General features: G+C 48.3%; 1 protein-coding gene across 1 annotated transcript; it reads left to right on the top strand.

The window, feature by feature from the left end:
• Window positions 1–3,731: 3,731 nt before the first annotated feature.
• cspg5b (chondroitin sulfate proteoglycan 5b) lies at window positions 3,732–13,337 on the top strand. Its single transcript, XM_047018686.1, is given in 6 exon segments — window positions 3,732–4,252; window positions 7,030–7,781; window positions 7,783–7,814; window positions 9,424–9,612; window positions 10,281–10,359; window positions 12,806–13,337. Coding segments are annotated over 6 exon segments (1,338 nt in total). The 5' UTR covers window positions 3,732–4,164; the 3' UTR covers window positions 13,004–13,337.
• The last annotated feature ends 60 nt before the right edge of the window (window positions 13,338–13,397 follow it).

Genomic DNA, 13,397 nt, shown 5'->3' with positions numbered 1-13,397 from the left:
TTTCAATTAAATGTTTTTGTGTTGAGTTACAGTTGTCACGCCCTCCACTTAAACCCAGTCTGTTCCCTGTCTGTCTGATTCCAGGCTCCGGTATTCCAGTCCATCTCTTCTGTCTTACCCGTCAACCCGACACACCTGCCATCCATCGCTTCATCAACCCTACAGTATTTCAACCCTGGTGTTCCCTCCACTCACCTCCGGATAGTCTGCTATGTCTACACAGTCAGTCATGTTTGGCTACATTTACATTTATTCATTTAGCAGACGCTTTTATCCAAAGCGACTTCCAAGAGAGAGCTTTACAAAGTGCATAGGTCACTGATAATAACAACAAGATAGCCCCAAAGCATTGCGGGTAGCCAAAACAAGAAGCACACATTGTGAACAACCAAAAAATAAGTGCTAAAGGGAAGAAACCATAAGAGCATGTAGTTAAGCAATTTACAATTAAACAACATGAATCTCTAAGTGCAAGTGTACCTGTAGGAGAGCAATAAAATAGGATGAACTAAAATAGAATACAACAGTTTAAATCAGCTACCACTAACCAACAAGAGCAACAGTCAAAGCAAGAGTCATTGTGATCCTTGAGGAAACTAGCATTGGTTTCAGCAAACCATTCCTAAGTACCGTTGTACTCCCGGAACAAGTGTGTCTTGAGCCTTCTCTTGAAGGTGGAGAGACAGTCTGTGTCTCTGATGGAGGTGGAGAGTTGATTCCACCACTGGGGGGCCAGGCAGGAGAAGAGCTTGTGTTTGGACTGGGCGGTCTTAAACGGTGGGACCACCAGGCGGTTGTCTGAAGAAGACCATAGGTGGCGGGTGGGGGTGTAAGGCTGCAGGAGAGACTTGATGTAGTCGGGTGCAGTCCCATTCACTGCTCAGAAGGTCAGTACCAGGGTCTTGAATCTGATGCGGGCCGTTATGGGTAGCCAGTGGAGGGAGATGAGGAGCAGGGTAAAGTGGGAGCATCTGGATAGATTGTAGACCAGGTGAGCCGCTGCGTTCTGAATCCTCTGAAGAGGGCGGTTTGCGCATGCTGGGAGACCGGCGAGCAGCGAGTTGCAGTAGTCCAACTTGGAGAGGACAAGTGCTTGGACAAGCAGCTGGGTGGAGTGCTCAGACAGGTATCTCCTGATCTTCCGGATGTTGTAGAGGGTGAATCTACACGACCGGGAGACCGCAGCAATGTGGGCCGTGAGGGAGTGCTCATCATCCATGGTAACCCCTAGGTTCCTGGCAGAGGATGAGGGGGTCACCGTCGCAGATCCCCGGGTGATTGAGAGGTCGTGGAAGATGGAGGGTTTGGCTGGGATGATGAGAAGTTCCGTTTTGGCGAGGTTCAGCTGGAGGTGGTGCTCGGTCATCCAGGCGGAGATGTCTGCGAGGCAGGCCTCAATCCTAGCTGAGATCCCCGGATCGGTCGAGGGGAACGACAGGAACAGCTGCGTGTCGTCAGCGTAGCAGTGGTAGGAGAAGCCATGGGAGGTGATGATTGGTCCAAGTGAGGTGGTGTACAGAGAGAAGAGGAGGGGTCCAAGGACGGAGCCCTGTGGGACACCCGTGGAGAGCTGGCGAGGGTCTGACAGTTTGCCTCCCCAGGAGACCTGGTAGGATCTTCCCGACAGGTAGGATGAGATCCACTGGAGTGCAGTGCCAGTGATGCCCATCTCAGAAAGTCTGGAGAGCAGGATCTGGTGCTTAACCGTATCAAACACCGCAGAAAGGTCCAGCAGAATGATGACGGATGACCTCGAAGCCGCTCTAGCAGACTGGAGGGCAGTGGTGACTGAAAGGAGGGCAGTCTCTGTGGAGTGGCCGGTCTTGAAGCCCGATTGGTTGGGGTCAAGCAGGTTGTTCTGAGAGAGAAAGTTAGACAGTTGGTTAGATACAGCACGTTCAATTGTTCAATTGTTCAATTAGCTAAATCTGGTTCATTTAACTCTTGACAAGGTACTGTCGTGGCCCAAAACTGTATGATAACGTACGTTTTGTTTGCAGATCCGCAAGCTCCATCTACCCTGCCCCGTCTGCCCTTGATTGTCCCTCTGGTCTGTCTGTTCTCAATAAACCCCCTGAACCTCTACGCCGTGTGTCTTGGCTCGTGTTGTGCGCTTGGGTCCACCAGCCAGCCTTAATAGCAGTCTCACTTTAATATTGCGTGGTTTTCCTGTCTGACAAGCAGGACTGCTTGAATGTACATTTTGTAATTTACTTCACACCCAATACTGTCATGAATAAACAAAAACAATGCAACTAAAGAAAAGGGAGGGGCAATAATTATTCTCTGGTTCTACTATTTCATAATGAGCTCATCATACTTTGTGTTTGAGGGTGTGAGAGGATACACTGAAGTACAAATGCATCTTTACATGCAAACCGTCACACACACATCTATGTACACACACAGATCTGTGGACTGCTGACTTGTGGGGTAGTTGGACGTTGCAAGCACCCCGTGCTGATCAACACAGCAACAAGAAGGAGAGACCGCTGAGTGCTGAGCGGATGATGCACCCCCAGGTACTCACACACACGCACTCACACAGCATGTCCACTGAGGTGTGCCATTCATACACTCTGGTCCTCAGTGAGATCCATCTGTTCTACCAGGTCGCTTTTACTTTCACACACACTCCAGCCACTCACCATCTTCCCCTCTCTCTCTCTCTCTCTCTCTCTCTCTCTCTCTCTCTCTCTCTCTCTCTCTGTCTCTCTCTCTCTCTCTCTCTCTCTCTCTCTCTCTCTGTCTCTCTGTCTCTCTGTCTCTCTCTCTCTGTCTCTCTCTTTTTTAGCTCTGTCTTTGTCATTGTGTCTGAACATTAAAGGGGTGAAAGCTGATCATGAAAAACTCTACGTCTAGCAAAAGTTTCACAAATGTTCAGTGTGTGCTACAGTGTGTGTGTTTGGCATGGGGGATGGGTGCAGTGTGAGGGCACAGACACTGTTTAGTTCTGCTCTGTTTGGCAACGCATCAGTGAACACCATCTCTCTTCTATCTCCCTCGCCTTCCCCCAGCTCTCTCTTCTTCTCCGACTTCATCCTCTTCCTCTGCCACTATGTCCCTTTGGCTCTTCCTCCCACCCGCCTCTGTCTTCAACCTTGGTCTCTCAACCAAACACACACACACCAAGGAAATTAAGGTACTAGAGAGAAAAATTGATATTTAGGGTTGATGAATGGGAATTAAGTATTCTTGGGGAGAGGAGTTATGAGGGTGTGGGGGTATTAGTGTTGGAGGGGCGGGTATGAGGGAAGGGGAGTTGAGAGGGGTTAGTAGTAGGTCAGGTAGCAGCTGCCCTCTCTGCCCCCCCCCCCCCCATGCCCCCTCCCCTTCCATCCCAATGCTAAGAAGATTAGACTACTCCCTCCCCTGTCTGTACCCCTCCATCTATACCCTCCCCATCCCATGTAAAACCCCAAACTGCACCCCAGTTTATCCTAACAACCTGCCCCTCACAACACATGCACACACTGACTCAACCCCATTGGGCATTATTGAATGCGAGGAACTGGAGCTTGTCAGGCACGCCACTGTCTAAAATGGAGCTTATTGACTTCCAATAGAAATAAAACATGTTCAATCCATACTCTATTTCTCACTTTCTCTGCCGCCTTCCCTCTCCCTCTCCCCCGTCTCCACTCCCTCTCTCCCCACCCCAACAAACATGGAATGATTACTGTAACATAAGGGAGAGAGGGAAGGAGAGAGAGAGTAGGCTATATCACTGGCACGTTCTCATCGTTTTCGCCTCTCTCTCACACAGCGCGCGTGCCTCTCGCATCAGCGGCGGCTTAACGGATCGCTCGTGCAAGAGTGACCGGGCTCATTACAATCCAGTCTACAACGTCCACCGGCCGCGCGCTCTTCCCGGTGGCACTGCTGGACACATAGAAACGCGTTAACAGCAAGTGAAGGTCCATATGGAACTATGAGACCGGTGTAGACCTGTAAACGGACATTATTTGAAAACGGTGGACTACATTGATGGTGCCATAACGAACATGTCAAGACCGGAAAATATCTGAACTCGTTGACCATTTGAATTATACACTGCCTAACCCTGCCTACCGAAGCCGGTATCCAGTTGAGTGAGTGTAGTGGGGTCTAGCCTATTTAATTGACCAGTAGTGTTTGTCAGTGTCTGAGGAATTCGAGACCGGAATGGCAGTGCACGGATGTAACCGGTCAGGGATCAGGCAGGTGCTGCTACACATCTTTGTACTTCTCATCCCTCTATCCGCCGCTCAAGGTAAGAATTGCTGTTCTCTTTTTATTTATCCTGTTCCGAGTGTATGCGCGCGTGCGTTTTACTCTATGCGTGTGCATGTTGGTATGCCTCCTGTTCATATCTGATGTAGGCTACTATTTCCCGGGTCTGGGAGCTTTACACATCACTCAAGCTGATGGCACCCATGACAGCATGCCACAGGTCAACGCTGGACAGCAAACGAACCATGATATGGAGAACTCTCCACTGTCTGTGGAGGTTTGCATTTGAGCAGGGACGTAAAAATAGGGACGTGAACAGGGACAGACAGTAGCCTGCAGGGCGGGATGCATTGGCTGCGCACATATTGTTTTATACGCAGTGACACGGCCAAGGCAGGCATGGCCAAGACAATAGCCGGATTAGGTGCGCTATGGCCGGTCTTCAAAAACCTATTCATGCCGCTGCCAGAGTTGCCATTCCTCCACACCTAAACAGAGAGTCAAGACAACCTAATTCCATCTCCCTCTTTTCTCTTCAACGTTTTTTCAATTTTTCCTCTTGAAGTCTAATGATGAACCCAAAGCCCCAGCCGTCTGAGGAAGAATGTCTCAGTGACAGAAACAACAACGTTTCTCACGTTTGGTCAGTCTGCTCCAAGCTGGTTCTCTTGCAGTGTCTTATTCTGATTTTTCCCGAGACAAAAACAGAATCCGTTACTAGTCTGAGAAGACCGCAACGCTGCCCAGCAACAGGGTGGCGCGTGCGCGTCTCCTGGGAAGTCTTCAGGGTTCACTGGCACGCGCTGTCGTGGCATCCTAAAAACACGCCACGCGCCCTGAATGCTTAACGAAGCGTGAACTTGAGACAAAGACAACTAAACAAACATAACTTGAACCGTTATTATGTTATTGCATAGTAGGCTATTCAAACGGACTTAAGTTGGTCAGATTTTCAGGAAAACTTACTTAAAGGACAAAGTGGATGCACCTGTGCGAGCAATAAATATGCCTAATTAACACGGTCATACAAACACACACATACACACACTTGCTCCTGGACATTTTCCAGACTCCATGTTGTTTCTATGTGTTTGTGGGCACCGCCTCATGCTTGGTCTCTGCATGTGCTGATCCATGCTGGGATGCCCATCTGCCCTGTAGCCTTAGAGAGCAATGACCTGTCAAAATGCATCCCAGTCACACCATGTGTGTGTGTGTTTGTGTGTACACCAAATTTGTTTGTACACCAACTGCTGGTGGACTGTATATTCTGATAACCATTGGCTCCCCTGCAATGAAAGTGAGGACAGCTTGGAGTCTGAGCTCTGACCAATCACAGTATCGTCAGGTGATCTCAGGTGACCTGCTATGAGATATGTTACCATGGTGACAGGTTGTATGTGATCAGTTAACTGACAGTCCCTCTTTGTCAAGATTCTGTATAATGATACACTACATTTACATTTAGTCATTTAGCAGACGCTCTTATCCAGAGCGACTTACAGTAAGTACAGGCTTACTCACTGACAGAGAAAAAACAAAGTTGTTGAGAAGGTGTAGGTGAGAAATAATTGTTCTTGTCTGGGCAATAATTAACAACTATCTTAGTGTAGAAGAGGAAGTAAATATACATATATTTTTAAAGTGACCTGAGTGGTGGAAGAACGAATGAAGGAGCACAGAGGACTGTCTGTCTCTCCAGCCTCTCACGCTCTCCTCCTTTCACCGCTGCACCCTCTTCACATCTCACCATGGCAACAGTGGCAAGAGTGTGTGTTTGGAGTGTGCACGTGAATGTATGTTTCTGTGTGTGTTTGATTTCAAAGGCTCAAATGCTTTTCTCAGGTCTTCAAGACTCTAAGCACGTTCAGATTGTTTAACATTGAACCCAGTCCAAACACTGAACGCACTGCTTGACTGATTTTCCAAGTCGAATGCAGAGCTGGATTGTTCAAGCATACCAACCAAACTATGTGGACATAGGCTGACTCAAATGAATCTGCTGGATGCAGTTTCATCCCACTCTTCCCTTTTGCAGCTCTGCATTTCTCTCTCTCTCTCTCTCTCTCTCTCTCTCTCTCTCTCTCTCTCTCTCACTCTCTCTCTCTCTCTCTCTCTCCTCTCTCTCTCTCTCTCTCTCTCTCTCTCTCTCTCTCTCTCTCTCTCTCTTCTCTCTCTCTCTCTCTTTCTCTCTCTCTCTCTCTCTCTCTCTCTCTCTCTCTCTCTCTCTCTCTCTCTCTCTCTCTCTCTCTCTCTCTCTCTTTCTCTCTATCTCTCTCGCTCTCGCTCTCCCTCAACTTTTCTCTTTCCAACCCCCTACCTCCATTCCTCATTGCTACACTCCCTGTATCTCCCTCTCGCTATCTCTAGCTCACACATACAGTGGTCCCACTCCCCTTCCCCCAATCCCCCCTGTCCCCATCCCGGTTCCCCCCTGTCCCCAGATTGCAGCGAGTCCTGTGTGGGCACAGGGCTAACCTATAGCTCTCTAAATCCTAATCTAATCCCAATCCAGCCTCGGTCAGTAGAGCACATTAGTCAATCACTGTTCCTAATCCCGAGCTGCTGCTGCTGCTGTCCATAGGAGGGAGTGGATCTGTCTCACTTCTGACTTCCTGTCACTTGTCTATCATTAGAATGTTTACTGTCCCAATCACTCGTCTATCATTAGAATGTTTACTGTCTCAATCACTCGTCTATCATTGGAATGTTTACTGTCCCAATCACTCGTCTATCATTGGAATGTAATCTAACCTAGTTAGATAATTACTTTGGATCCTTTCTTGATGTTTTCTTTTACCCATGTTTCATTCACAGGTCGCTCCTTTTTGGCTTCTGCAAGAAGACAGAATCACCATTTCAACCAATCGTCTGTTGCTGTAGCACGGGAAGGGCGTGGTGACAGGACGGTTCTCAGCGATGACTCAGCGGAGAGAGACCTCCTGATTGGAGCAGGAATTGGTTTAGGGGCTGGACTTCCTGTCAGCACTGTCAATCGGCACCCCTCTCATAAACATGCCCACCTTGATTTCCCGGAGGAGGAGACAATCAGCGAGGAGCTCACGGCGGGCGGCGGAAGTCCTGATCAGCCAGCACACCTCTCCTCTGATGACATCATCACAGTGGAATTCCACAGCCCAGCCCCTGACACGTCCATGGCCTCTGACCTTTATCCTGATTGGATGAAACCTCCAAAGCCCTTGCAGCAGAAGTCAGGAGACCCCACTGCCTGGACACTGTCTGACTTCTACGAATACCTGTCCCCCGACGATGACCTCTCAGCCCTGGATACAACCCCCAATCCTGAGCCCTCCCCCTCACCTCCACCCGACATGGAAGATGAGAACCCCCTCCTGGTTGGCTCTCCCGTTGTCCCCGACAACACAGAGCCCAACAGCAATGCCCAACCCACCCAACCCCCACCAGTGGTGCTCGTGGGTCAAGGGTCAGGGATGGAGGGGCGGGAGGGTCCAGACGGGTGTAGTTTGGGGTTCGTGAGGTCGGAAAGGGGGACATGCGTGTCCCAGTGTGACAGCCAACCAAACTTCTGCAACAACGGCGGGGTGTGCACAGCTGTGGCGGGGGGTAGGAGCGTTCTGCAGGTTAGACTGACACACACACACACATCACATCTACCTTCAGTGTTTCAACTGTCTTTTTTTGTTGGCTTTTGTTTGACCATAGAACTGTGTGTGTGAGTGAGAGACCTCTGACAGATGGAGGTCAGGGACCTTTCTGACAGAGTTAAGACGGGTCTCACGCTGATGCACTGTACAGACATGATTTAGGACAGTCTGAAACCCTGCTGAGGTCCGCATATGACACACAAACACACTCACTTACACACACACACACGCACACACACATACACACACGCACGCTCATGCACACAGCCTGTGATGAGGGTCCGCTGAGGTCTCAGCAGGGTCCTTAAAGGATTAGCAGTGTTCCTGGGGTGTGAAGAGCGTGTGTGTGTGTGTTTGGGGGCGGGAAGGGGGAGGGGTTGTATGTGTGTGTTGAGGGGAGGGGTGGGGCCTCTATATGCTCATACAGTCACCTCGCTGTCTCTCTATTCGGCCCTTTGCCATAGTGACACATTATCGTTACAGACACACACACACTCCCCACTAACACCTGTCACTTGTTGTTTTCTACCATCGCCACTTTACATCAAGCCCTGTCAAGCTTCCAACACAGCCCTTACAGTCCCCCCCCCCCCCCCCCCCCCTCCCTATACACCTGGTTATATCAGGTCTATAGAATTGAGGCCAATCCTGACACACAACCATGTATAGACTATGTGGTTTTGACAACTTGCCACTAGCAGGTTAGGGTCTATCACTTAGCGGCTTGCTTGTTTTCATCAGTGTTTAGATATCCTCATCCATCCATTAACACTGACCAAAGTTCACTTCCCTCTGCAAGGCTACCCGCAGAGAGAGAGAGATAGAGAGCATCAGTATTGCACTTAACCTTAGGAACTCACACTCATGCACGCACGCACACACCCACACACACACACACACACACACACACACAGACACTCACCCACACACACACACACATGCCTGGTTCCATCTGTCCTGGCATGAAGCCTCAGGTCTGGAAGCTCCGAGGTTGACTGCTGCTTACCCTGTCATAGCTGCTGAGTAACGACACACACACACACACAAATACGCAGGGCGGGTACAAAAGGACAAGCGTACAGACACAGGCACAGACAGGCACACACAAACATCCACACACTGATCCTCTGATCCCATTACTTACCAGCCTGAGGGCTGACTCCTTTTTCTCTGTGGCCCATCCCCAGCTCTCAGGACACCTTGTCAAGCCCAGTGGCCATATGTAGTGACAGGGATGCACCACGCTGTTCATAACACTGCAACAGAGTCTCTGTCGATTTTGTACCACAGGCAACTTAACCATGCTAAGTCTTTGACTATATTTTGACCAAAACAGACCATCAGTGAATGGTCTTGAATCTTGACCATGACAATAGTAGCTCAGTATTTTACTGTAAACTTATATCTAATATTTTACTTCTGCTCCTTTGACTGTGACCACAAAATGCATTTCAACCCGTTTGACTGTGACCACAACATTCATGACCTTTATCAAGACTTCTGTAGGATAATGAGATTGTTACAATTCTCCCATCTCTTTCTCTCCCCACTTTATCTCTCGCCCTACCTCTCTTCACCCTTATAGGTGTAATGTGCAGGATTATATCTGGAACAAGGGCTTGCGCTGTGATTGGGTGATCACTGAGTTCCAGGTGCTCGCTGTTGTGGTGGGCGTGGCCTCTTTCATGCTCCTCCTCCTCCTCATGATCATCGTGTTCTTTGCCAAGAGGCTCCACCTGCTCAAGAAAGAAAACAAACGGCTACGCAAACGCAGGTTAGGAATCACACACGTGTGTATATGTATGTTTTTGTATGTGCGCACATGCCTGTGTGTGTGTGTCTGTGTGAGTGTGAATGAGTAAAGTGCGTGTGTGTGTGTGTTCTGGCCTCATTTCCACCTTCACTTCCCATCCACCCAGTACCACCAGTACCCTATCAGACGTGTGAAGAGACTATCAACAGGCCAGAGAGACTGAGATAGAGGGTTAGAGAGGGTGACAGAGAAGAAGGAGAGACTGAGAGAGGGAGATAGAGCGGGTCAGGGTAGCATGGGAGTGTGAGTGAAAAAGAGAGAGAGGGATTCTGACTGAAGTGGACAAGCAGACAAGCAGAGCCTCTATTACATCGGCTAAAACTAGGCCAGCTTGACAGGGCATCTGTGTGTGCAACAGAGAAAATGTGTTGGTCAATGCATGCAAATGTTTGTGTGTGACCTACATATATAGTACTGCAGCCAGAAGGGTTTAACCAGAATTCAAACTGTCTGAAAGAAACCGAGAGGAGAAGAGAAAGAAACAGATGGATAGAGAGAAAAAAAGAAGCACATGTAACTGACAAATGTACAGCTACTTTTATGACAAACAATGGCATTTGTAATAATAAAAACTGCCTTCTGTCTCTTTTCCATCTCTCCACCTCTCTTTCTATGACCCTCCATCCCAGTAGTAGGTACCGTCCCCACAGTGAGCCACAGACGGATGGTTTCTCTGTCTCCACGGTAACGGACGGCTCCCACCCAAACGTAAGGAAACTCTGTGACTCCCCCCCGCCCCCCCCCCCCCAAGCCCACGCTCACAACCTGGCTTACTATGACAACATTATATGTCAGGTAATCCACAGCTTCTTTCCTCTCGTTTGCTCTCCCTCCCCTCTCTCTCTCTCTCTTTCTCTCTTCTCTCTCTCTCTCTCTCTCTCTCTCTCTCTCTCTCTCTCTCTCTCTCTCTCTCTCTCTCTCAGTCTCTCTTTTTCTCTCCTTCTTTCTTTTTCATTTCCTCCCCCCTTCTCACTTTTCCTCCTTCGCCTGCCTCTCATACTTCCATCAGCACCATTTCCTTTACCCTCCCTGTGCTTTTCTTCTTCTCTCTTTTTACCTTTTCCTCATGTCCAGTCATCCCTCTCTTCTGACACATTTCATTCCCCCTGTTGTCTCTTGCTTTTCACTGCGCAGGCTTCAGTCTGTCTGTCTCTCTCTCTCTCTCTCTCTCTCTCTCTCTCTCTCTCTCTCTCTCTCTCTTTCTCCTCTCTCTCTCTCTCTCTCTCTCTATCTCTCACTTTGTCTCTCTCTCTCTTTCTGTCTCACTTTCTCTCTATTATTGTCTGCTCGTCTGTGTGTCTGTCTGTCTGTCTGTCTGTCTGTCTGTCTGTCTGTCTGTCTGTCTGTCTGTCTGTCTGTCTGTCTGTCTGTCTGTCTGTCTGTCTCTGTGCCAGCTGTCTAACCAACCCATGCTAAAATAAAACAGAAGGCAACATGCACACACACACACACCTGCTCATCCCCCTTTCCCAGCTGACTCATTATAAGTGTTTCATTATGATGTTCAGACAGATGTTGTAGCCCTCTTTGCCCCCCCTCCCCTCACTAATCACCCCCCCCAGAAGCCAGTGGGCAGACACACATGGGAATATAAGCCCAGGTACTCTTACTATAAGGTAAGCAGAGCCACATGGCCCCTTGGCCCTGATTAGTTTCCCCAGCTGGCTATGCTTTTAGCTTTAACCCCCTGTGCAACTGAGATGCCCTCTTGGATCTGCACGTGTGATGATCCCAAACCCAAGTACCTTCCTGGTTCCTGAATGGTTACTCAGTTGCTGCATCTTAAAAGGTTGAATGACCTCGACCCATCATTGTTTTTTGTTCATACAGCTATGCAGCATTGCAGCTTGCTAAACCCTTACCAGTCCTTCCACATGTTGTTTCCTCTGCAAAACCCCTTCATCCATCCTACTCCACCACCTACAACTGCACTCATCACTCAAGCCCCCTGCGACTGCCCCCCTCAAGCCTAATACAACTCTGGAGGCCATTTTGGTTTCGTCTTGGCTGAAGTATCAATTCTCCCGTTTTCTTACCCATGTTTTGGCAACACTTTGTATTGATGAACTTTTTGTGTCAGTGGGCCATAACTGGGAGAATGGGGTTTTCAACACAGGGGGGCTGGAGTTTAAATTAATCAGTTATTGATTTGAATTTGAGTTTACAACTAACCCAGCTCCTCTGGGACAGTTAGTTTACCCTATGTGGCTGTAGTGAATTGTTGACCCATTATTTAACCTTGATTCAAAAGGTTGATAAGTTATGCTGTTCACATACATTTACGTGAATAGCAGTGGACGCATGAACTAGGCTATGGGCTATCGTATTGGGTATAAATATCATATTGTTAACTCAGATGGAATTCAAAACTCCTGTGATTGATTGATGATGCCTGACCTACATCGTGACGGCATCCAACACTGTCCTCCATGACCTTCACGAGATCAATGGATGGTACACACACACACACCACACACTGGAACGCCTACTATAAACACACAGACACACTGTAAACACAAACAAACTCTTATTATTATTGACATTTGTAGAGCCTACTTCATTGACTCTACATTAGCAGGCTTTACAGCTGGACCAGTGCAGTAGTCTGCAGCTCTGATGACATTTGCAGGGTCGGAAGTGTCACTATTTGCTGGCTGCGGGTAATGTGCTGGATCCAGGATGCTATGAAATGTCAGTGTTAGAGGCTACAACCCCCCCGCTGGCATTTGTTTTGACCCACATTCTAGTGAATGTCAAAGGGTTGATTGGTCACTCTGAGAACTTGCTGACATTCCATTGGTCCCTCAGGTAAAGGGCTTTGCAGTCGGTCTGAATACTCCTCAGGTTATGTAATTGTGTCTTTAGATAAACAATTTTTACTGGTCTTCTCAGTCCAATCCATCAAACACACATTATGTACACATGCATACGCACCTAAACACAGCCACTGTACTGGTCATACATACACAGAAATATATCCATCTAGGAGACAATAGAGAGAAAGAAAAAATTACAGTGTGCTTTTGTTGTTTAAAAGTTGACCTCGTTTTTTAAGTTCACTTTAACTAGGTGCGACGTGGGCAGGTTGCAGATGAGTGTGTTGGTGTACACGCACGTGTGTGTGTGTGTAACATGTACGTAACACATTCCACAGGATGACCCTCAGAAGCCGGAGGACCCTGTGAAATCCCCTCCCCCCGTAGAAGAGGAAAACCTGAACATCAGGAACTCTCATTCGCCAAAACATGAGAACAACCGGCCAACTTCTGTTGTCGACCACGGCCATGGCCCCAGCCCTAACAACACTGACGAAGCGCCGGAGGTAAACTCTCACCAGAACAACATGGCATAAAACCACCAGCCCCCACATTGAGACTATAGAACAGCAACATACCATCAGCCCCCACACTGAGACTATAGAGCAACCGTATACCTCAGTGTACAGATAGAACCACTGAGCTCAAATCACACCCTATTTCAGTAGAAAGTACCTATTAGTCTATACCACAGCTGCTGAAAACAATTCAGAATAAGTTGAAATGAAACAAGCCCTGGCCAAATACTTGGACTGGTCCATATATGTATCTCTCAAGTATATCTATTATATACTTTTAGACTTTTGTCAAAAGTAGTGCAGTGTATGAGGATTAGGGTGTGACTTGAGACACACACCGCTAACTTCAAAACCATCTTTGACCACCAAGTGGCGCTAATGCTTCTCCTCTCTGCCTGTCTATGTCTTGCTA

Source organism: Hypomesus transpacificus, chromosome 4 (genome assembly GCF_021917145.1).
Source record: "Hypomesus transpacificus isolate Combined female chromosome 4, fHypTra1, whole genome shotgun sequence".
NCBI lineage: Eukaryota > Metazoa > Chordata > Actinopteri > Osmeriformes > Osmeridae > Hypomesus > Hypomesus transpacificus.
The sequence above is the reverse complement of the archived record's forward strand: the minus strand, read 5'-3'. Positions and strand labels throughout refer to the sequence as shown.